Source organism: Pseudophryne corroboree, chromosome 1 (assembly GCF_028390025.1).
Source record: "Pseudophryne corroboree isolate aPseCor3 chromosome 1, aPseCor3.hap2, whole genome shotgun sequence".
In the NCBI taxonomy this organism is placed as follows: domain Eukaryota; kingdom Metazoa; phylum Chordata; class Amphibia; order Anura; family Myobatrachidae; genus Pseudophryne; species Pseudophryne corroboree.
Window position 1 is genome coordinate 367012946 of NC_086444.1, and position 24890 is coordinate 367037835.

Consider the following 24890-nt stretch of genomic DNA (forward strand, 5'->3'; position numbering starts at 1 on the left):
AGCAGCAGGACCACTACCTCCGCCTTTGTGCAAGGAGGAACAGGAGGAGCACTGCCAGAGCCCTGCAAAATGACCTCCAGCAAGGAGGTGGGTTCTTCCTGGGCGGCTGCCCGGGGTGTCTCGGCTTTACAACTCTGCCGAGCGGCTACTTGGTCGGGGTTGAACACGTTCGCAAAGTTCTACAAGTTCGATACTTTGGCCTCTGAAGTTTGGTCAATCAGTTCTGCAGGAGCCTCCGCGCTCTCCCTCCCGTTCTGGGAGCTTTGGTACATCCCCATGGTACTAATGTGGACCCCAGCATCCTCTAGGACGTAAGAGAAAATAGGATTTTAATTACCTACTGGTAAATCCTTTTCTCGTAGTCCGTAGAGGATGCTGTGCGCCCGTCCAGCGCTTTGTTTTCCTGCAGTGGTTTTCTGCAGTTACGTACTGCATTGTTACTTGGTAAGTATTGTTTCAGCGGTTGCTGAGTTTCCAAGCGTGTTAGCTTGGTTTGCCTTCTGTGTGTGACCTGGTATGAATTTCGCCACTATCTGTGTTGAATCCTTTTCTCGAAGATGTCCGTCTCCTCGGGCACAGTCTCCAGACGGAGTCTGGTAGGAGGGTGCATAGAGGGAGGAGCCAGTCCACACTCTCAAACTCTTAAAGTGCCAGTGGCTCCTAGTGGACCCGTCTATTCCCCATGGTACTAATGTGGACCCCAGCATCCTCTACAGACTACGAGAAAAGGATTTACCGGTAGGTAATAAAAATCCTATTTTGGGGGATATCCTCATCAGCCAGGAATTGGACAAGATAGTCACCACCTTGGCAGCCTGTTGCTTTCTGTCCCTCGGCACCACATCCTAAAGATAGGACAACTAACTTTCATTCCTTTCTTCCGCCGGGAAAGGCCAGGGGGCAGGCATCATCTCTGTACTAAGATACCTACTCAACGAGATCTAAGCCCCGGGGTAAGCAGTCCTGGGCAACAAGACGCCCTTTTCCAAGCCAGTGGACAAGCCTGCTGCATGATGGTGCGGGCTTCCTCCCGGGGGATCTCCAGGTGGGGGCCGGCTTCTGTTTTCTCCCCGACCTGGACGGGGACCACGACGGACGCGCGGGTAAGTGGCATAGTCTCTCAGGACTATGCACTGACTTTTCGGAATTACCCTCCAGCGCAGTTCTTCTCCACTGCTCTTCAGGAGGATCCGGAGAAAGCACGATGATCCTGGTGGTCCCATATTGACTGAAGCGAGAGTGGTACGGCAATCTTCAGGGTCTCTTCATGGACGCTCCTCCGCGTTCTCTCGCTCCAGCCTGATCCGCTAACTCGGGGCACGTGCCTCATCCAGATCTCACGTCTTGCTTTGACAGGGTATCTCTTGAGACATCCATCCTAAGAGTGAAATAATTTTTCAAGAGTGTCATTTGCTCTATTCTAGATACTTGGAAACCCTCGTCTGCTAAAATTTATCACTGTGTTTGGCAATCTTATTTTGCCTAGTGTCAATCCATAACTTTTTGTCATTCACGGGTCCTTTTTTATTCTACAGGCAGGGCTGGATTTTTCAAAGACATATTGCACTTTTTCCAGATGCCAAGACGTTTTTTTAGGGGGTTCTGCGTGTGCAGCCTCCATTTGTCCCTCCAGTGGCTCCATGGGATTTGGCCTTGGTTCTCCGGGTGCTTCAGTCTGCCCCCTTTAAACCTTTGTCCATAGTGGATTTGCATTTGCTCACTTGGAAATCTGTCATTTTGCTTGCTATTGTGTCAGCTCAGCGGGTGTCTGATCTGTGTACGTTGTCTTGTCGTGAGCCCTTATTTTTCTTGCTGAAAAGGCTGTGTTTCACACATGATTTTTACCTAAATCAGTAGATTGTTGTTCCAGCCTTTAAGGCTCAGAGTGTTTCCCTAGAGGGGGTTTCCATTGTACATCGTACGGGCTCTTCATATTTACGTGGGCATGACCAGAGATCTGCGTAGGTCAGAATCTCTGTTTGTCTTGTATGATTGCAACAAGTGGGGTTGGCCGACCTCTAAACAGTCCTTGGCCCAGTGGCTCCGTTTGACGGCCATACCTATTCAGTGGCGGGTCTTCCGATCTCGGTGGTAGTAACTGCCTGTGGGAGACTACCCAGTCTGTGGGATCTTCTAGGGCCGCTCAGTGTGGTGTTTCGGTAGAGTAGCCCTGTAAAGCTAAAGCGGCCCTGTGGTCTTCTGCTCACACCATTCTTTGCTTCTATGCCGTTGATACTTTGCGTCTTCAGATGCTGGTTTTGGGCATTCCGTTCTCAGTGTAGCTCAGGAGCGTCTCCGACCATAAAGGGGACCGCATTTGGACGTCCCATGGTACCTGTGCCCCCTAGTCGGCGAAAAAGAAAACGGGATTTATGTTCTTACCTTTTAAAACCTTTTTTTTTAGTCCATAGGGGGGGCACAGGCCAACCCTGACACACATGGTCTGCGGGGGTTTGTTCCTTTGTACTGGTTTTCAGACAGCTCTCCTGTAGTTGTGTCTGTGCTGGTCTTCCTTCTCCCTTTCCTTCTTCGCTCCTGCAGTAGGCTTGCTAAACCTACTGGCTTGCTGGAAGCTGGGGGCGAGGTATAGCGGACAGGGAGCCTAGGGCTGATGGGAAACATTTTTTTAACTGATTGGTGCCCTGACTCAAACTCTTTGAGCTATACCCATGATATCTGTGCCCCCTATGGACAGTACGCCTCCCTCACAAAACATGCATTTCAAATAACATTGTTTTAGCAACCTAAGTGTCTTCATTTTTAATTGTGATATGTGCTAATAGAGCTTTCATAATAAAGCAAAATAATAGATTTCTATTACTGTTTCTTTGGATATGCATCTAATTGAAAAAAATCGCCAAACGAAAGTTTGTGATGTTATTTTTTATTTTTTATTTTTTTTAATGAATTTGCTGTTATCTTTTGCAGTCAATATTAGACTAATAGATAATCAAAGTTGACTTGCCTGCAACACTTTCCAAATTTTCAGAAATGGAAGAGTAAGGAATGTCAGAATTAATCTAATTACGCAGTATAGAAATCCCATGCTATATTACAGGGTTACACAGTATAGGAATCTCATGCTATATTACAGGGTTACACAGTATAGGAATCCCATGCTATATTACAGGGTTATACAGTATAGGAATGCCATGCTATATTACAGGGTTACACAGTATAGGAATCCCATGCTATATTACAGGGTTACACAGTATAGGAATCCCATGCTATATTACAGGGTTACACAGTATAGGAATCTAATGATATATTACAGGGTTACACAGTATAGGAATCCCATGCTATATTGCAGGGTTACACAGTATAGGAATCCCATGCTATATTACAGGGTTACACAGTATAGGAATCCCATGCTATATTACAGGGTTACACAGTATAGGAATGCCATGCTATATTGCAGGGTTACACAGTATAGGAATCCCATGCTATATTACAGGGTTACACAGTATAGGAATCCCATGCTATATTACAGGGTTACACAGTATAGGAATCCCATGCTATATTACAAGGTTACACAGTATAGGAATCCCATCCTATATTGCAGGGTTACACAGTATAGGAATCTCATGCTATATTACAGGGTTACACAGTATAGGAATCCCATGCTATATTACAGGGTTACACAGTATAGGAATGCCATGCTATATTACAGGGTTACACAGTATAGGAATGCCATGCTATATTGCAGGGTTACACAGTATAGGAATACCATGCTATATTACAGGGTTACACAGTATAGGAATTCCATGCTATATTACAGGGTTACACAGTATAGGAATCCCATGCTATATTACAGGGTTACACAGTATAGGAATCCCATGCTATATTACAGGGTTACACAGTATAGGAATTCCATGCTATATTGCAGGGTTACACAGTATAGGAATCCCATGCTACTGTATATTGCAGGGTTACACAGTATAGGAATCTCATGCTATATTACAGGGTTACACAGTATAGGAATCCCATGCTATATTACAGGGTTATACAGTATAGGAATCCCATGCTATATAATACCCCTTTTACACTCGCATGAAAATCCCGGGATTTTGCACGGGAACGTGCATCATCCCGGGATTTTTGTCAGTGTGAAAGGGTACAGGGACAATTTCCCGGGTCGAGCATCCCGGGATTTCAACCCAGGTCTCGACCAGGGTTGGTCCCGGGACCGTCCCGGGAAGCTGGGTAGTGTGAAAGGGTCCGTCCCGGGATTCACTATCCCGGGACTGTTAAAAGGACTCGGATTGGAGCTTTCTTGGGCTCAGAAAAGCTGATGTCATCTTTTCTGAGCCCAAGGCCATTTCTAATGACATACTTATGCATTTGCAGGGATATCCCGGGATCAGTGTAAATGGGGCTGTCCCGGGTCGATCCCAGGTCTTAGTGCAGTGTGAAAGGGGTCAGTCCCGGGAATGCATCCCAGGAGTGCGAGTGTAAAAGGGGTACTCGATTACACAGTATAGGAATCCCATGCTATATTACAGGGTTACACAGTATAGGAATCTCATGCTATATTGCAGGGTTACACAGTATAGGAATCCCATGCTATATTACAAGGTTACGCAGTATAGGAATCCCATGCTACTGTATATTGCAGGGTTACACAGTATAGGAATCTCATGCTATATTACAGGGTTACACAGTATAGGAATCCCATGCTATATTACAGGGTTACACAGTATAGGAATCTCATGCTTTATTACAGGGTTACACAGTATAGGAATCCCATGCTATATTACAGGGTTACACAGTATAGGAATGCCATGCTATATTACAGGGTTACACAGTATAGGAATCCCATGCTATATTACAGGGTTACACAGTATAGGAATCCCATGCTATATTACAGGGTTACACAGTATAGGAATCTAATGATATATTACAGGGTTACACAGTATAGGAATCCCATGCTATATTGCAGGGTTACACAGTATAGGAATCCCATGCTATATTACAGGGTTACACAGTATAGGAATGCCATGCTATATTGCAGGGTTACACAGTATAGGAATCCCATGCTATATTACAGGGTTACACAGTATAGGAATCCCATGCTATATTACAGGGTTACACAGTATAGGAATCCCATGCTATATTACAAGGTTACACAGTATAGGAATCCCATCCTATATTGCAGGGTTACACAGTATAGGAATCTCATGCTATATTACAGGGTTACACAGTATAGGAATCCCATGCTATATTACAGGGTTACACAGTATAGGAATCCCATGCTGTACTACAGGGTTACACAGTATAGGAATGCCATGCTATATTGCAGGGTTACACAGTATAGGAATCCCATGCTATATTGCAGGGTTACACAGTATAGGAATCCCATGCTATATTACAGGGTTACACAGTATAGGAATGCCATGCTATATTGCAGGGTTACACAGTATAGGAATCCCATGCTATATTACAGGGTTACACAGTATAGGAATCCCATGCTATATTACAGGGTTACACAGTATAGGAATCCCATGCTATATTACAAGGTTACACAGTATAGGAATCCCATCCTATATTGCAGGGTTACACAGTATAGGAATCTCATGCTATATTACAGGGTTACACAGTATAGGAATCCCATGCTATATTACAGGGTTACACAGTATAGGAATGCCATGCTGTACTACAGGGTTACACAGTATAGGAATGCCATGCTATATTGCAGGGTTACACAGTATAGGAATCCCATGCTATATTACAGGGTTATACAGTATAGGAATCCCATGCTATGGATTACACAGTATAGGAATCTCATGCTATATTACAGGGTTACACAGTATAGGAATCCCATGCTACTGTATATTGCAGGGTTACACAGTATAGGAATCTCATGCTATATTACAGGGTTACACAGTATAGGAATCCCATGCTATATTACAGGGTTATACAGTATAGGAATCCCATGCTATGGATTACACAGTATAGGAATCCCATGCTATATTACAGGGTTACACAGTATAGGAATCTCATGCTATATTGCAGGGTTACACAGTATATGAATCCCATGCTATATTACAGGGTTACACAGTATAGGAATGCCATGCTATATTGCAGGGTTACACAGTATAGGAATCTCATGCTATATTACAGGGTTACACAGTATAGGAATCCCATGCTATATTACAGGGTTACACAGTATAGGAATGCCATGCTATATTGCAGGGTTACACAGTATAGGAATCTCATGCTATATTACAGGGTTACACAGTATAGGAATCCCATGCTATATTACAGGGTTACACAGTATAGGAATGCCATGCTATATTGCAGGGTTACACAGTATAGGAATCCCATGCTATATTACAGGGTTACACAGTATAGGAATCCCATGCTATTTTACAGGGTTACACAGTATAGGAATCCCATGCTATATTGCAGGGTTACACAGTATAGGAATCCCATGCTATATTGCAGGGTTACACAGTATAGGAATCCCATGCTATATTACAAGGTTACACAGTATAGGAATCCCATGCTACTGTATATTGCAGGGTTACACAGTATAGGAATCTCATGCTATATTACAGGGTTACACAGTATAGGAATCCCATCCTATATTACAGGGTTACACAGTATAGGAATCCCATGCTATATTAGAGGATTACACAGTATAGGAATCCCATGCTATATTACAAGGTTACACAGTATAGGAATCCCATCCTATATTACAGGGTTACACAGTATAGGAATCCCATGCTATATTGCAGGGTTACACAGTATAGGAATCCCATGCTATATTACAGGGTTACACAGTATAGGAATCCCATCTTATATTACAGCTATACACAGTATAGGAACCCTATGCTAAATTACAGCTATACACAGTATAGAAATATCTTGCTATATTACAGGATTACACAGTATACGTAGGAATCCCATGCTGTATTACATGATTTGATATCTGTGAAATAACAAATCCCTACTCTAGAGACACACTGAATTTATTGTATTACTGTAGAATATAAAACTAAATTGACAAATTAAAATATGTCCCCACAAAGGTGTCAATCCAATTACCTGCGAAGGGAGTGAGCTGCCATTGCAGCGCTATTAGAACGCCGGCAATGACACAGCATCTCGCACCCCTCGCGGCCCACTCTCAGCCTGAATTCACACATTTTATGGTTGCGAGCAGTTTTGTGCAAGTTCAGGCTACCATAAAGTGCAGCTGTTGCCTCGCGCACTCACACCTGCGAATATATTGCGGGTAATTGGATTGACCCCAAAGAATATAGTTGTATGGTTATTTTGTTGTAAGTTTATGTGGCATGTTCTAGGTTTATTTCATTGTGTGCTATTTCACTTTATCTATATTGTGGGACTGATTTTGAGTTGCATGAAATGCGGGTGCAGGTATTCTGAGTTCTACAATTCCTAGAGGGGTGGTCTTCAGGTTGCCGGCGGCCGGGCTCCATACTACACCCTTCTGAGAGGGCTCTGTCCCCAGCCATCCATTTAGGAGAGCAGCTGTTATTACTATCATCCGCATTTGCACCAGCTCCATCCTGTGTGCAGGTGATCCTACTGAAATCGGACAGATCTCATGCACTCAGCTCAGGATAGAAAGCAACTCTGTACGCACCAACGTGATGCAACTCTATGTATGTGCTATGTTAAATTTATTCTACCAGTGAATGTCCCATCACTGAGCCACTGCCTCCAATTCACACCCATCTAGCCATAAGTGAGAAGTAACAACTCAGAATCGCCCATAAGTAGTTATGCTGTGATGGCAGCCCGCGAAGCATGCGCAGCTTACTAACAATCGCTCAATGTTTCCACATTTGGAATTGCATGCAACTCAGAAGCAGGCCCTGCATGTTTATCACATGTGACATATATAAGAAAAGAATTAGGGTTATCTTACCTGTTTATACAAAACACAGTGCTACATATTCAGTCAGTCAATTCATCTAACAATCTATATCCCATGTCTGTCTAGGTCTACTAATAATACTGGATCTAATAATTCTCTGTACCTACTGTAAGTGAAAATGGTTAATTTTGTGCTTCTGGAGGACGCCAGGTGATGTTGAAAGCTGTTTGTTGACTTGTCCCTTACCTGTACTTTGCACTTGTGGCTTAGTGTTAAATGCTTGCTGGTGGAGGGCATCTGGTAGTCTGGCGATTCTGCTCATGGCCTGTTTTCCCCCTTTTAGAACGCAGCCAGGACAGTATGCCAGTTGTCCTGTCAGATTCTAGCTCTACACAGGACACCTTCACGGAGCCAGCCAGCTCCCAGGACAGCACCAAGAGACTGTACTTGGAGAAGAGATCAAATTACTCTCACACATCAGCACATTACAGAGATGTCCCAACAGCAGCAGATGATAGGGGTAAGCTTATTGCAATAGGCAAGTAGGTCAAGCATTCATAACCATCCAGATTCAAAGTTTCTCATTAAGATCATTTTTTTAGTCCGTTTAACCGACACTCTCTTGGTCAAGTGCATGATTTATATATGGATATCATATTATGCAGTTAATGACAACTAGTTCAAATAGAATTGGGATAGGTATGTTGATTAGTTTTTTACCATAGACGCAGTAATTGGATCCTGAGATGAATGTGCTTGTAATGCTTTAAGCACACATTGATTTTAAAGGAATACTATGGGCTGCTCCCCCTTTGAAAATGAGATGGTGGTAAATAATTTAATGTGTGCTCAACATTTGCAGGCAAAATGGAAGAGCAAACGTACCAACCCGACACCTCTGGGACTACGGAGATGAGAATGGCCCCTGAGGTTCAGAGCCCTCCTACCTGTACCACACCCATTAGGACTTTGTCACATCCATTACCTCTAGGAGACCAAAGAAAGAAATCTGAAACTACTGTGGAAGTATTGGAGTACCCCCAAAGTCTACCTGAAGGCACTGAGGAACAGCGCAAAGTCTTAATAGAGCAATGCATCACTTCCTTCACACTGTGTCTAAGCCGCTTTCCCCAGCACTACAAGAGCCTGTACAGACTGGCTTACCTATATACACACAGCCACACTCATCAGGTAAGATAGACTTATCTTTTCTGTAACTCCTCCATCGTCAGATCATCAGTAGGTTGTCTTTCTCCATGTATTAACAGACTCGTATGCCTATATGGCCCAAATTTAACAGCCTGTCACATTGGTAATATAACGGATAGGTGTAAAGTGGCAAATTGTTTTAAGTCAAAACCAACCTGATTTTTAAATCTGACAGAAATCACTCTGGTGCCCGCAAATCGCAGGCTATGAAACTCATGCCTATATTGTGTTCTTCTGTATCCTTACTGTACCATCGCACACAGATACAGGGCGTTATTCAGGTGTGTTAGCAAACCAAAAAAGTAAGCAATTAGGCAAAACCATGTTGCACTGCAGGGGGGGCAGATGTAACATGCAGAGAGATTCAGATTTGGATGAGTTATATTGTTTATGTGCATGGTAAATACTGGCTGCTTAATTTCTACACTGCAATTTAGATTTAAGTTTGAACACATCCCACCCAACTGTAACTCTCTCTGCACATATTATATCTGCCCAACCTGCAGTGCAGCACGGTTTTGCCCAATTGCTAACTTTCTTGGTTTGCTAACAAACCTGAATAAGGCCCAAGTGTGACATAGAAAATTAATCAGCACCTGGTTCATCCCAGCCGCAGTGCCTAAGCTGCATTTTCAGGCGAAAAAAGAGGCTTATACTAGCAGAGTCCCACGGGACATGGCGGTTTACTCGCACTAGACGTCTCATGCAGCATAGTGTATTGAGGCTAGGTGTATGAGGTCACATCTGTATTACTTGTAATACATGTTAACATGTTAGGAACTTCTAATTATGTATTTACTCTATATATAAGGCAAAAAAGGAGATTGACTCACTGATTGACTCATCTTTTAAACCACAAATCCTACAATCTTGAAAATTTGCACTGTGTGGGTAAGACACCCCTAGCACCCCTAGGGGTGGGGCAGCAGCACAGAGTATTTCAGCAGACAGCATAACTCTGGAATGGCTGATGCAATTTACACCAAACTTGGTACACATATGACTTACAATCTGGGAACAAACACTGTGGGGGTAAGACACCCCTAGGGGTGGGCCAGCAGCACATACTATATCAGGACATGCATGATATGTCAGTGACGACAAGGCTTCATGTGACTGTGGCAGTGACATGATGTGAGGAGGGGAATGGAGGTAGCAGGAAGACACCCGCTGAGAGTCCTATAGTGGGAGGAGCAGGGTCCCCAGCAGCACAGAGTATATTAGGATATGCATGATATGTCAGGCAGGACAGGGCTGCATGTGACAGGGCCAGTGACATAATGTGAGGAGGGGAATGCAGGTAGCACCAACCCACACACTGAGAGTTATATAGTGGAAGTAGCACGGTCCCCCAGCAGCACAGAGTATATCAGGAGATGTATAATGTGTTGCGCTATATAAGAAACTGTAAATAAATAGATCATTTCACAGGGTCACTGACATGATGTGAGATGGGGAATGGAGGCAGCAAGAAGCCACAGACTGAGAGTTGTATAGTGGGAAGAGCAGGGTCCCTTGGGGACCAGAAAGGGGTCCGGCCACAACACAAAGTGGGTCACGGAAGCAAGATATGCCTATATACTAGATCTCCGGCCAACCGTCAATTAACGAAATACTAAAATTCTAATTTACCATCTTCATCCCGTAGCGAAGCACGGGTATTCAGCTAGTCTTCTATATGTAAAACAACAGAGAAGAGCTCAGTGTTGGAATAGGTCTCATACTTAGGGGTGTGGCCAGCCTCCACAGAGGCTTGAAACACACCATAGACTTATGCAGTATAATGCAACATATCTATCATGTATAACACAAGTGCACAGTCTGGAACCTGATACCTAGAATAGGGAGTGTGCCCTCAGGCAGTGGGACCCACTGGGGTTCCCACTATACCCCTGTGGGCCAGTCCAACCCTGAAAGAGCTACTAAATTTAAGACATCAAATAATTTTGCCAAGAGAATTTTATGGAATGCACGGGAGGCCCCGTAGGAGCCTTGCTGGACATATAGTAGTTATGCACACACTTTTGAGTACAAAAAACATTGGGCTTAAATCAGAGTGGCAGCAATTGCCGTCTGAAGCCTGCGTGTGTGCATCCCATGAAGCCCAGTGAGATGCGAAAGCATCTCAGGGCTGCAATAGTCTCTGCCTGATTGACGGGGCAGGAGGGGGCGTTATAACACCGTTGGTGGGGCGCGGTCCGGACCATTACAGGTGACAGGACGCGGCAGCTGCGTGGCATCACATTCAGCCGCTGCATCCTGGAACGGGTCACAAGCAGCCGCTCTGACCCGGAAACGTAACGGGTAGATGCCTGCCAGCGGCTACTCGGTGGGTGCAAAAGTATTGTTGCCGTGCGATGCTTTCGCACCCGTGCGGGGGGGGGGGGGGAGGGGGCTGTCGTGTGGGGCGTCCCCCTGCATGTCTGAGAATCTGATCAGCTCTGAATCACCTCCAGGAGCCGTATCCAAATTCTAATTGAACCATGGAAAGCGTGTAAAAATGTAAATCGTTTTAGTTATGTATTTTTTAATTGCTGTCATGTGGTCAGACCTGGCCGTTTGGCTCTTTACAGGTTGAAGCTTACACAGTGAGGCCACATGTGTGGCAGTTTGCAGTGGAGATCTTGTTCTTTTAAGGTGTTTTTAACTCCGATGTGAAAAAATTGTATTTAACTTTTAACTACTGCTTGTTTGAGATTTCTTTGGTTTTGAAGTGGTTAGGGACAGCATGACCAGAAGGCGCTCAGCTCAATGGAAGATTGAATTTAGAATTGGCCATGTACTTACTTGTCTGATTATGCTAGCGATGATGGGACAATTTTATGTTATGAGAAGGGGATGCCAAGGACGAAGATATACCAGAAGTAACAGTGTGCCATGGAGCATAAAGAAGTAATACTCCTTCCTATGATACTAGTGCAGAAAGATTGTAACTCTCGCCTATGGAACACAACGCCTAAGTCATATTTGAATGCAAAATATGATGGTTGTGGGTTTGTGCATGTGCAATATTGCTCGCAAACCCTATCATTGATTGACATGCTGCGGCATTTGGGGGGCAGAGCAAGGAAGGCATCCTGCCCGTTCTTCAAAATCGATGGTCACGATGGTGATCAGGTCTCGCAAATGCAAACAGGAGGCATCTATCTCCTACAAACGCCTCCTTCTGCATTTGAATTTTGAATACACGGAATTGCAATGCCACTTCCATACACTTAGGAATTATCCCACAGTTCATACATCCAGATTGTTTTCAGATATTATTCCATGGCCAGAGGACATTGGCCTTCATTCAGAGTTGAACTTATTCAGAGGGTCTGCACACATGCAGCAGTCATTGGGGGTCATTCTGAGTTGATCGCACGTAGCAACTTTTTGCTGTTCGTGCGATCAACCTGACGCCGCCTATGGGGGAGTGTATTTCTGCATAGCAGGACTGCGAACACTTGTGCATCCCTGCTATGCAAAAAAGTTTTCCTGTAAAAGAAGACCAGGGTAAGAGTTACTTACCCTGTGCGATCGATCCAGCGATTCAGGTCCCGGAATTGACAACCGCCCTCCAAACGCCTGGACTCACCACTGCCTGAAAACGGTGAGTTGCCACCCGGATCCGCCTTCCTCCTGTCAATCTGCTTGCGGTCGCCACTGCGACCGCTTTCATTGCTCGCGGCGTTGCTGCCTGGTGATGGCAGTCGTCGGGCAACAGTGCGCCTGCGCAATGCGGCCGCTGCGCATGCGCAGTTCCAACCCGATCGCACAGCTGCGAAGAAACGCAGCGTGCGATCGGGTCGGAATGACCCCCATAGTGTGTGTGCGTGACCCTTCACCATGCAATCGCATCCCGAAAGGCAGGGCTACACATGCTGGATGGCCTTGCCTTGTGCTGGACAGCCCCCAGCATGTGAGTATATTGTTGCAGATTTTGCTGCGAGAGCAAAATCTTCGACCAACTCTGAATAGTGCCCAATATCAATGAAGTTAAAAATTATATATCACTAAATTTTTACAAATCCTGTGAGAAAGAGGTCAAGTTCATGTATGTTTTAAGAATTTATTTTTTACTTACTATACAGGTTGAGTATCCCATATCCATATATTCCGAAATACGGAATATTCCGAAATACGGACTTTTTTGAGTGAGAGTGAGATAGTGAAACCTTTGTTTTTTTGATGGCTCAATGTACACAAACTTTGTTTAATACACAAAGTTATTAATAATAATGTATTAAATGACCTTCAGGCTGTGTGTATAAGGTGTATATGAAACATAAATTAATTGTGTGTTTGTACACACACTTTGTTTAATGCACAAAGTTATAAAAAATATTGGCTAAAGTTACCTTAAGGCTGTGTGTATAAGGTGTATATGATACATAAATGCATTCTGTGCTTAGATTTAGGTCCCATCACCATGATATCTCATTATGGTGTGCAATTATTCCAAAATACGGAAAATCCGATATCCAAAATACCTCTGGTCCCAAGCATTTTGGATAAGGGATACTCAACCTGTATTTAGAAGCATATATCAGATATCTCTGATTAGAGCAGTGATGGCTAACCTTGACACTCCAGCTGTTGTTGAACTACACTTTCCAGCATGTCCAGCATCAGTTTTAACATGACCAAATATCAAAACTTTAGCAGGGCATGCTGGGATATGTAGTTCAACAACAGCTGGAGTGTCAAGTTTAGACAATACTGGATTAGAGCGTCATCTAGCAGCTGGCACCTAAGACAATAATTTACAGATTTCTTAAAACTTCTGATACATGTTGAAATGTGACTGACCTGCCATTCACCTCAATAGAGCCGCGGGACCTGCACCCAAACAACTTTTATAGCAGCAGTCTATGGTGGTAAGATCTCGCCAATCAGTGAAAATCTGTTATGCACTCACACCCATTTTTACCTTCAAGTTTAATTTATATTTGATTGAAAAATCATGGATTACAAACATGAATGAAAATCAAAAAGTAATACAAAGAATGTAATCACATTGAAAACCGAACAAATGGTAGAGTGGAATACAATTACAGAAGCAAATTACCAAAAAATAAGGAGGATGAAGTTAATGTACGGTGGGAGGAGGTTGTAGCCAAGCATATTTAGGGGTGTATTCAATTAGGGTCGAAAGCTGCCGTCTGTCGAAAAGACGTCAGTTTTCGACTTTTTAAGGTTGAATCGTGATTGGACCTATTGAGTCCCCGCTATTTTCAATCGACAAGTCGGGGAATTCGATTTGTCGAATAGTACGTGAATCGGCGGTATAGCTGCCGATTCATGTACTTTTGAGGGAAACGGGGCCAAATTCAAGTCTCCACCTACAAAAGGAAGTCATGGGGACTGTTCCTGTGCCAGAGTATACGCTCATGCCTTGCTTCAGTGTACCTGACCCTTGTGTTATCAGCTATCTGTTTCTTACTTCAGCTATTCCTAGTAACCTGCTTCCGTCTGATCCTTTGTTACTGCGTTTGATAACACCTGGTTCAACCTTGGCCTTCCTTGTGACCTGATTCCACCTTCTCCTTGGTACTTTGCCATTTATTTGGTTCTGACCCAGCTTATCGACTACGCACAGTATGTCTGACTATGTACTTCCAGTTTCACTGCTGTGCACGCCAGCACCTGTACACGGGAACCTGGGCAGAGGTTTGCAACCTCTGACAAAGAAAAGACCAACTCCTGCAGGGTAACTTGGACTCTCTGATAAACCCACATTGAATGTATTCAGTCACTGCCTGGGTCTCAGGAAGCGAGAGAGGAAACACTGTTCCACGAGGGGGCACCTTCTCTGGTAATAACTCTATGGCACAGTCCCACTCCCGATGAGCAGGAAGTGTCTTGGCAGCATTCTTGCTGAATACATCCCTGAAGGACTGGCACAGAGCTGGTATAAGATCATCTGGTGCAGAGGATGAACTCCGGTAGATATGGTATGGGAGTCTGACGGTATCCATCTCTGATAGCACTGAGATCCCCATAACAAGATTTTTTGGTTCACTCCAGTCTAACGTGAGAGTGTGCTTGCATAACCATGGAATAACCAGGGTAATCGAACTGTTGGCTGATGGAAGTATGTAGAATGAAATTAACTCTTTATGAAGATGTTACGATTCACCTGTCTATAATACAAGATTACACGCTGGAGTAGAAAGTGCAGGCAGATGCAGGGTGGCACAGAAATAGTATACCAGACTTGACTGTGGAATGCTGTAGTGTCAGGTGACTTGAACTACAGTAGGAGTGACTAGATACTTTCACTGTACTGATGGCAGACTGTGGAGACTGAAGTGCAGCACTATACTTAGGCACAGGTGAGAACCAGCAGATGAGTGAACACACAGCCATGAACCAGGACTAGAATGCAGGGTCAGAATGTAACACAATAATCACTGTTGCAGATGAGGACTGTCCGCAGAAGTGAAGGAATACAAGCACTTTATTAAGGCAGCAGAGTAATAATGTATTGCTGTGGGGTCAGAGTGGTAATCCAAGGTAAAACAGATGCATAGTTTAAATGGCAGTCCAGTAGGAGATTTGCAGGGAAGGTGGGTGTTTAACAATTGAAGAATCCAAAGAAACAGGGATTGCAGAGCAGGTACAGCTGTCCAGTTGTTAAACAGGAATGCATGCAGGTACAGATGAAGGGCCTAATTCAGGTTGAATCGCAGTAAGAGCTCCAACCACAAATATTGAAAAAAAGATGATGTACAAGGGAACCTAGGCAGAGGGCCGCAACCTGCGTATCATGTACAGTTAAGTCCATACCTCTTTGCAGGTGTCCCTAGTGAATACCACCAGCATGTTAGACTCCGTTCCTCCTTTTTGGGTCTTTGCCAGTCCCAAAGTACGGGCAAGCATCTATTACCATTCGTGACTTATGACATCTGCATGATGAACCAAGGATTTCGTAATTTGATGCATCAGTCCATAAGACCTTACTCAAGTATTCAGTAGTGTACTGGCAGAGCTTCATAGCCCAGAACATTGCCGCAGAACAGCTGCAAATTTTTAACCCTCTACTTGTTCCCCAAAAAAGGTCTTTTTCTATAACTATGCAATTTACATTATTTTTTCAGTTTTTGCTAACCTAAACATTTGCGTTACATCTAGTAGTGTACCGCTTACCTTTGTACCATTATATGGGAGTGTTGTACAACTTTTGACCAGTAGTGTATAGAACAGGAGCCCAGATCTTGTGGAATTGTATCAACTTTATTTGGATGATGGGAATTAGTCTTTTCCATATGAGCAACACATCAAATATAGGATTTCACTTAAGAGATGCAGGGAGGTGCAACCTGCTTTGGTATCCGGATGATAAAGCTACACTGTCTAGTTAGTCAGTAAGTCGACAGGTACAAACGGTTGACACTGTTTAAGTTCAAACAGGTTCAAAAGGTTGACATGACAATGGTCAACACATGTTTTTTTGGTCGATTTTCAAATGTTTTCCCAACATTTGCTTGATTTGCTACCCATGTAGACTAAGGATTGGGACTAAAAACCATTTTTTTATTGTCGACCATTGTCCTGTCGACATTTTGTACTTGTCAATCTTAACCACCATCGACCTTTCATCTGTCGACCATATGGTGTTGACCTATTGACTGCATATCTAGACAGTGTAGATATTGTATACCACACCCCCTGCTTCCAATGTTTAGCCATTAAGTATTGAGCTGCAGCCAATGATAGGCAATGCAGATTTTGCTGAGTGGGGATCTGCTACCTTACATTTTTTAATGACAAACCAGCAAGTCAGTGAGTGCTATAATACAGAAATGGAGCAGCCCTGGTACAAACTGTTTCACTGTGCAGTTCCCAGGGTTCCGCCAAGTGGAAGAAGCAGGTCAGTGAAAATGTGACTAGTAGCTGTGAACGCTGCTGTGTTCTGACTGTTCGAATGCTCTCATGTAGGCTGCTGCATGTTTGTAGTGATTCATCTTGTACATGGGATGGCAGACCCCTGGGAACAGAGCTATCCACCCACAGTCTGTCAAACCCTGACACTGGAGTTAATACATTCACTGCCCACACATTCTAGTTACTAGCAGCTCCAGGGAGAAATGGACAAATTCATTACTCCCCTTGCCCTTTAACCCCTCAGCGTATCTTAAATGAGCCGCTTTATCTGTTGCTCTGTGCTAATTTCCAGGGATAGCAATTGGAATGGTATTTTAGAGCTGATTTATTTACCGTTCCAATCTTGCTCTCTGTTTAGATCTCTGTACTGTAGATAGAGAAATCATGTAACTACTTACAATGTACAAGAAGTGGTAGCTGTTCCTGAGACATTTGTTTGCATGTTTAATGGCTGAACCGATGGTCAGATTACCTAACCGCATTATGTTACCTTACATAGCAGCTTTATTGCAACTTAATGAAATTTATTGCTTTTTTAAATTGGATTTTATTAATGTATAAAAATGTTATTATGATAATTTTGTACTTAACCCCTAGAGTTGCGAATGACGAATCTGACTTATAGCGGCAAGTCAGGAATGCTGAATGAATGAAGAGTATGGGGGACCCTAGAAAGATAGGAGACCCCTCATTTCAAAGACATGGTCCCCCCAATGTGATCACCAGACATTAACCCCCTTCACTACAGAAATATGGAGTCCTGGTATTGGGGAATATCTTCTCTAACCTGGCGTCCAATAATTAAGAATCCCCTACTTTAGAAATGGGGGGGTCTCTCTTTCAAATAGGATCCCTTTAGTGTGTTTTGTCTGCTTATCAGCTGTAAGCACCAGGTAGTGTTACCCAATTAAGGAAAATATACGTTTTCTGTATATGAGCTGGAGGCACTATGGCCCGGTTACTCACAATCTTGCCCCTATACATGTGGGGGAACCACATTTGAAAGAGAGGTATCCTTTCACAATCCCCTAGTACCTATCTTCTGGTGATCACCAAACAGAAATACGCTAGGCTAGGGAAAACATAGATTCTCTGTAAATATGCAGGAGGGCACTGCATACCCTCTTATGCCCATATTTGCATCAGTACACATGTGGAACCAACATAAGGAAGAGGGGAGTTGCCCCATTTCATATGATGTGGCCCATTAGCAGCTACTTTCTGGTGATCACCAGACCGTATTACCCAGCGCTACAGAGTCTCCATACTGACCCGCACACATGGCGGCACCCTTGTTTAAAAGAAGTCTTCTCTTTCAAATGATTTGCACCCTGTCAGCAATTAGGCAAAACTATGTTGCACTGCAGGTGGGGTGTGTTCAAACTAAATTGCATTGTAAAAATAAAGCAGCCAGTATTTACCCTGCACAGAAACAATATAACCCACCCAAATCTAAATCTCTCTGAACATGTTACATCTGCCCCACCTGCAGTGCATCATGGTTTTGCCCAATTGCTAACAACTCCTGTTGGTTGCATTGTTTTAAAGAGTAACAAGTACTGCAAAGTTATAGTGATTTAAAAAAAAAATAATGTTAAAAATCACTTTAGCTTTCTGTTCATTTTCTTGAAATTTCAATCAAAAACACTTTTGGGCCAGTTTAGTTGAGTTTCATTTGATGTGTGAGAATGAGTAAAAACGCTATGGGGTATACTCAATTGAAGTCGGACCCATTCCGACATTCATTTGTCGGAATGGATCCGACCTGGGCTATTCAATGCATTATCAATTCGACTTTAAAAAAAGTCGAATTGAGATGCAGGAGGGGGGGGAGACACGGAGAGCCGCGGGCAGACGGGGGAGAGCAGTGCTACAGCAGCAGCTATATAGCCGCTGATGTAGCGCTGCTCTCCCCCGTCTCCCCCCTTCATATCTCTGCCTCTCCCCATCCCTCCTCTCCACGGCCCTGCATCACAGCCGCTGCTCATGGCAGCGTCCGCCTGGCTCCAGCAAGCGCCAGGTGGATGCTGCTGTGAGCGGCGGCTGTGAGATCCTCCTGCTCTCCCCGTCGACACAAGCACGTGAATCGGCAGCTATTCCATAGATCCACATGCTTTTCGACAAGTCGAATTCCTCGACTTTTCGAATATATTGAATAGGTCGGAACCCCTTCCGACCTAAAAAAAGTCGAAAACTGCCGTCTTTTCGACAGACTGCAGCTTTCGACCTCAATTGAATATACCCATATAGGTAAAATACAGTCTTAAAAATCTTAAAAATAAGGTATAATTTGTGTGTACCCCATAAAAAAATCAGCGATACTGATGTTGAAATGTGATGAGCGCAAATGGTGAATAATGGCCTCAACACAGAGAACATCCTCAGCAGCAAAGAGGTTAAAAGGACCACTGAACCTAAAATATCAGTTGACGTATGTTTTGCGGGTTGGGTATGCGTGACCGGCGGTCAGCATACCGACGTCGGTATCCCGGCAGCAAAATGGCGGGGGGCTCATCATGCAGCGGGCTCGGTGGCTCGCTGCGCTTGCCACAGGTTCTATTCCCACTCTATGGGTGTCGTGGACACCCAGGAGTGGGAATAGTCCCTGTTGGTCGGCGTGCCGACCATCAAGATTGTGAGCGGGCGGGATTTAGGAGCAGGACCATGGATAAACATGAGGACTTGGTTCATTTCCGTGGAAACTACAGCAAGATTCGCCCTCTTGCCAATCAAATTTATCTGTCGCAAAAACCTCTGCCCCTCATCTCTGCCTAATGAACAGACTGGTTACTGCTTGTGATTGAGTGCAGAGCTACAATTCCATCCCATTCACTAGCAGGGATGAAATGATTAATGCAGGACTACTGTTGCCGATAGGAAAATGAGCGGCATAGCATCCGCTATAATAGTGGGCTAAGCCTAGCTCCAAAATCTGTGCTTTGTGGTACTTTGTAGTGAGTCTCAGGAGAACATTGGTAGGAACATGAGTGAGGGATGAATGTGCCCCAGTAGTAGTGTGCACAGAGCCGACCATTACACACTTTATGTGCTGTGTACTGTCGCACCCAACATAGGGTATGGCTGGCTGCAGTCACATGTAGAGGTGGAAGATGAATGTCTCACTTGAGCATAGTCTGTGGATCTTATCTGGTCAAATGGTAGACAGTAACCTGCCGACATTAATAAGAAGTTCAGCATGGTTCGAACTGTCGACAGGTACAAGATCGACATCCCCAAACTGTCAACAGGGGCACAAATGCTCAGTGAGATGCTGCAGCATTTGTGGTCCACATCAGTCACATGGCCACCGTGACCCAGAAGACACCACAGCTGGGAGATGGTAAGGACCCACTAGGCCACCACAGACTGTTTGTCGGCATCATCCGGGTAGATATGATGAATGTTAACAGTTTGGCTATGTTGACATTCTTATGTTGACATCATGACTGTCAACCTGATGACTGTCGACAAGTCATACCACATCCCATGGGGATATTTGTTTATTAAGTGGGAGCTTGTTACACAAGCCATATGTATGTGGAATGGACACAGCAAATTTCAGCCCAGCTCACCTAGCAATATGGACAGTAGAGCAATGACTAAACAGCTGCTTTCTATCTTATTCTGCAGTTGTTACTGTGGGTCCTGTGGGATGTGGAGTAGGTAAATAGGGGTTACGATCGTTAGGTCGACACAACTTAGGTCGACACTCATTAGGTCGACCACTGAAGGTCAACAATGCCATTAGGTCGATATGGCTGTTAGGTCAAAAAAGAAGAGGAAAAGACTCTCGTTTTTTGGGGGGCACTCATTGAAAAATATTGCATAAAATCTAACTTTTATTAATTACCATTAAAAGCTGTTGCCACCAACCAGGACTGGGACAAAAACATACACACATAAATACAAAAATGACAAAACAATAGAAAACAACAAAAAAATGTAAAAAAATGACAAAAAAAACACACCTAGGTTTGCGTGTGGTATGAACACGCCATGGGGAGATATGCCTGACGCAGTCAGGGCCAATATGATAAATACTGACACTAGTTCCTGCAACAGTTAGCCTTAACAGTCCCCTAACAGAAGGAGACAAATAGTGGGCTGGTATAGTCGGCTAACACAGGAAACAGAAACACTGTAGATAGATTTACCATCAATACTTCAGTCTCTCGTAATAAATGCTACTGGCGTAGAGTAAATAAGTAACAATGATGGTTTAGTGTGTGTTCAAACTTCATGGTAAGTGCAGTCTCCCCATAGATTGCATGTCATTGGTTCCTATAAAGAGGTAGTAGCGAAATAATCATAGTATTTATTCAGGATCTAGGATATAAATATCCATAATATAAACAAAAAATAATAATAATAATCTTGTAAATGTTACAGTGCAAATACTGTTAATTTTCTCAGTGCAGTAAACCGGTAAGCATTATATTAGTAAATAATTTCTTGGTATCGAGTATCCACTATAAATAACACCCTGATCCGTATCTCCGGTACAGGCAGGCTATTACTAATTGAAGTTGTCTGGGCAGACGTATCTAGTATGCCTCAAAAACAAGCTGTAGCAAAATATATATATTTATCACTATTGCTCTTCATATATATCCATCATTTCAATATGCAGGAATCAATGTAACCAGGGTAAATATCCAATCTATCCTCTGACACATGTGTCATATTGGTGAGTTAGAGAGGTGAAGAGCAAATGAGCTGCTGCAGATTGCAGAAAAGGGGAAGAAAAAGGCACTCCTATCATAGATGTAGTGGGGTGGCTACTGTTCACTGTGTGACATGCATTAATACAGTGAATGAGCGTGTCCCATCTGCACCTAAGGGTTAGAAACAGGTAGAATGCTTCTGCTTTTGAAAAGATCACCCACGGGCACCCTGATGTAACAGCGCAGGATGTCCTCTGAGTTCTCCTTGCGACAATGAGAGAGCATTGAAAAAAGGGAGATTTAAAGATACATGTTATCAGTAAGATGAAATAAAGAGCACCAATCCCCTTAGGAGTGTATGCTGCTTCCTTGCATGTGTAAATACATTGATGCAAGGTGAGCGGTACCTCTTTTTTGCCTATAGTGCCTGGAAGAAAGTAGTTTGGTAACAGTGCTGGGACCCTAATGGTAGTAAAGGTCCTGATGCCGCAGGGTATTGCAGGATCCGTTACCCACCATGTGGACCCGCCGGCTGTCACTCGAATGGAAAGGTACCTAAGATTGCGCGTGGATATCAGGGTGTGTGGTTCCGGCTCTGGCTGCACTGCACTGAGTCTCCTCAGACAGCTGTTTCGCTTTCTGGCTTCCTCAGTGAGACACCCTGTAACCGGGTGTTGGAGTTGTTTATAACTAGGTAATGTCCAATGCAGCATACACTCATAAGGGGATTGGTGCTCTTTATTTCATCTTACTCATAACATGTATCTTTAAATCACCCTTTTTTCAATGCTCTCTCATTGTCGCAAGGAGAACTCAGAGGACATCCTGCGCTGTTACATCAGGGTGCCCGTGGGTGATCTTTTCAAAAGCAGAAGCATTCTACCTGTTTCTAACCCTTAGGTGCAGATGGGACACGCTCATTCACTGTATTAATGCATGTCACACAGTGAACAGTAGCCACCCCACTACATCTATGATAGGAGTGCCTTTTTCTTCCCCTTTTCTGCAATCTGCAGCAGCTCATTTGCTCTTCACCTCTCTAACTCACCAATATGACACATGTGTCAGAGGATAGATTGGATATTTACCCTGGTTACATTGATTCCTGCATATTGAAATGATGGATATATATGAAGAGCAATAGTGATAGATAGATAGATATATATATATATATATATATATATATTGCTACAGCTTGTTTTTGAGGCATACTAGATACGTCTGCCCAGACAACTTCAATTAGTAATAGCCTGCCTGTACCTGAGATACGGATCAGGGTGTTATTTATAGTGGATACTCGATACCAAGAAATTATTTACTAATATAAGGCTTACCGGTTTACTGCACTGAGAAAATTAACAGTATTTGCACTGTAACATTTACAAGATTATTATTATTATTTTCTGTTTATATTATAGATATTTATATCCTAGATCCTGAATAAATACTATGATTATTTCGCTACTACCTCTTTATAGGAACCAATGACATGCAATCTATGGGGAGACTGCACTTACCATGAAGTTTGAACACACACTAAGCCATCATTGTTACTTATTTACTCTACGCCAGTAGCATTTATTACAAGAGACTGAAGTATTGTTGGTAAATCTATCTACAGTGTTTCTGTTTCCTGTGGTAGCCGACTATACCAGCCCACTATTTGTCTCCTTCTGTTAGGGGACTGTTAAGGCTAACTGTTGCAGGAACTAGTGTCAGTATTTATCATATTGGCCCTGACTGCGTCAGGCATATCTCCCTATGGCGTGTTCATACCACACGCAAACCTAGGTGTGGTTTTTTTAAATTTTTTTACATTTTTTTGTTGTTTTCTATTGTTTTGTCATTTTTGTATTTATGTGTGTATGTTTTTGTCCCAGTCCTGGTTGGTGGCAACAGCTTTTAATGGTAATTAATAAAAGTTAGATTTTATGCAATATTTTTCAATGAGTGCCCCCAAAAAAACGAGAGTCTTTTCCTCTTCTTTTTTGGTATACTAATGTTCACTCTCAGGGGTGCACCTCCACATGAGTTACTGCTATAGTATCCTTCAATGAAGGATTAAATTCTAAACTACTGTGGTTTTTTCCAATTCATTCAGTGTCATATCATATTTCACCACCTGTGCTCAAGTTTTCCATATCCCCTTTCTCCCTCTACATTAAAATGGCTGTTAGGTCGACAGGTCAAAATGTCGACATGAGTTTTTCACTTTTTTTTTCTTTCTTCATTTTTTGGATTTTTTCATACTTAACAATCCACGTGGACTATGATTGGAATGGCAATCTGTGCCGAGCGAAGCGGTAGCGGAGAGAGGCACCTTGCCCTAAGCATGGCGAGCGTAGCAAGCCATGCGAGGGGACACTGTGCACTAATTTGGGATCCCCGTCAATTTACGGAGAAAATTACACCAAAAACGTCATGTCGACCTAGTACATGTCGACCTAATGACCATGTCGACCTATTGTCCCTGTCGACCTCCCATGGTCGACCTAAGTTGTGTATATCCAACGACCTATACCCAGTAAATATAGAGTAAGGAAAATCAGAGAGAAAACAGCACTTTAAACTAGGCAGGTCACATTGGGGATTTGCCAATAGAGCAGCCGATGTAGGGCATAAAACACTTGCCCACTGGCCTCTCGATGTGTTGTTTTGACATCACAACTGGGCGAGCATTTCAGTTGCATCAAATGCCTGCCCAGCTGTGATGTCTGTCCCTGCAGTAAGTGTGTGGGCAGTCTGCTATCCGACCGTACACACAGCCAGATGCACCAGTATATCTGTAGATATATCAGCCATCGGCTGTGCTGCACAGTTGACGTGATATGTCTGCGAACAACGTTGTTCAAAGACACATAGGGCGGGATTCAATTCTTTTCACCCCTTTCCACACTCGTTCTGTTTCTACCCGCAGGGACGTTGTATCATTATTTCAGCTCGCAACCCCCGGAGTAGTGAGGCACCCAACCCTTTACACAGTAAACCTGATTACTATGGGCGCAATATGCGCAATAACGGAGATCATTTTAGAAAGGAAATTGGGCGTGATATGTCATTTGAATCTCACCCATAGTTTGTATACACCTGCCGACCAGCTAGCGATATATCAGCCGTTGGCTCAATCGGACGATAGATCACCCACTGTGAACCCACAACTCGGAATGACCCCCTTAGTTCACAAGTTTGTGTACTTTTACATCGGTTGGGTACTTTGGGGGTAATACAGAGTTGATCGCAGCAGCAAATTTGTTAGCAGTTGGGCAAAACCATGTGCACTGCAGGGGAGGCAGATATAACAT

The 24890-nt window shown here is 43.6% G+C and overlaps 1 protein-coding gene across 6 annotated transcripts in view; it reads left to right on the forward strand.

Annotated features, from left to right (window-relative positions):
- Positions 1-24890, forward strand: part of CABIN1 (calcineurin binding protein 1) — a 459275-nt gene that overhangs the window by 282189 nt on the left and 152196 nt on the right. For all 6 annotated transcript variants that reach the window (XM_063913010.1, XM_063913005.1, XM_063913009.1 and 3 more), the window contains 2 exons: positions 8190-8366; positions 8709-9037. In XM_063913010.1, the coding sequence (XP_063769080.1) occupies positions 8190-8366; positions 8709-9037 (506 nt within the window). The remainder of the gene's footprint in view (positions 1-8189; positions 8367-8708; positions 9038-24890) is intronic.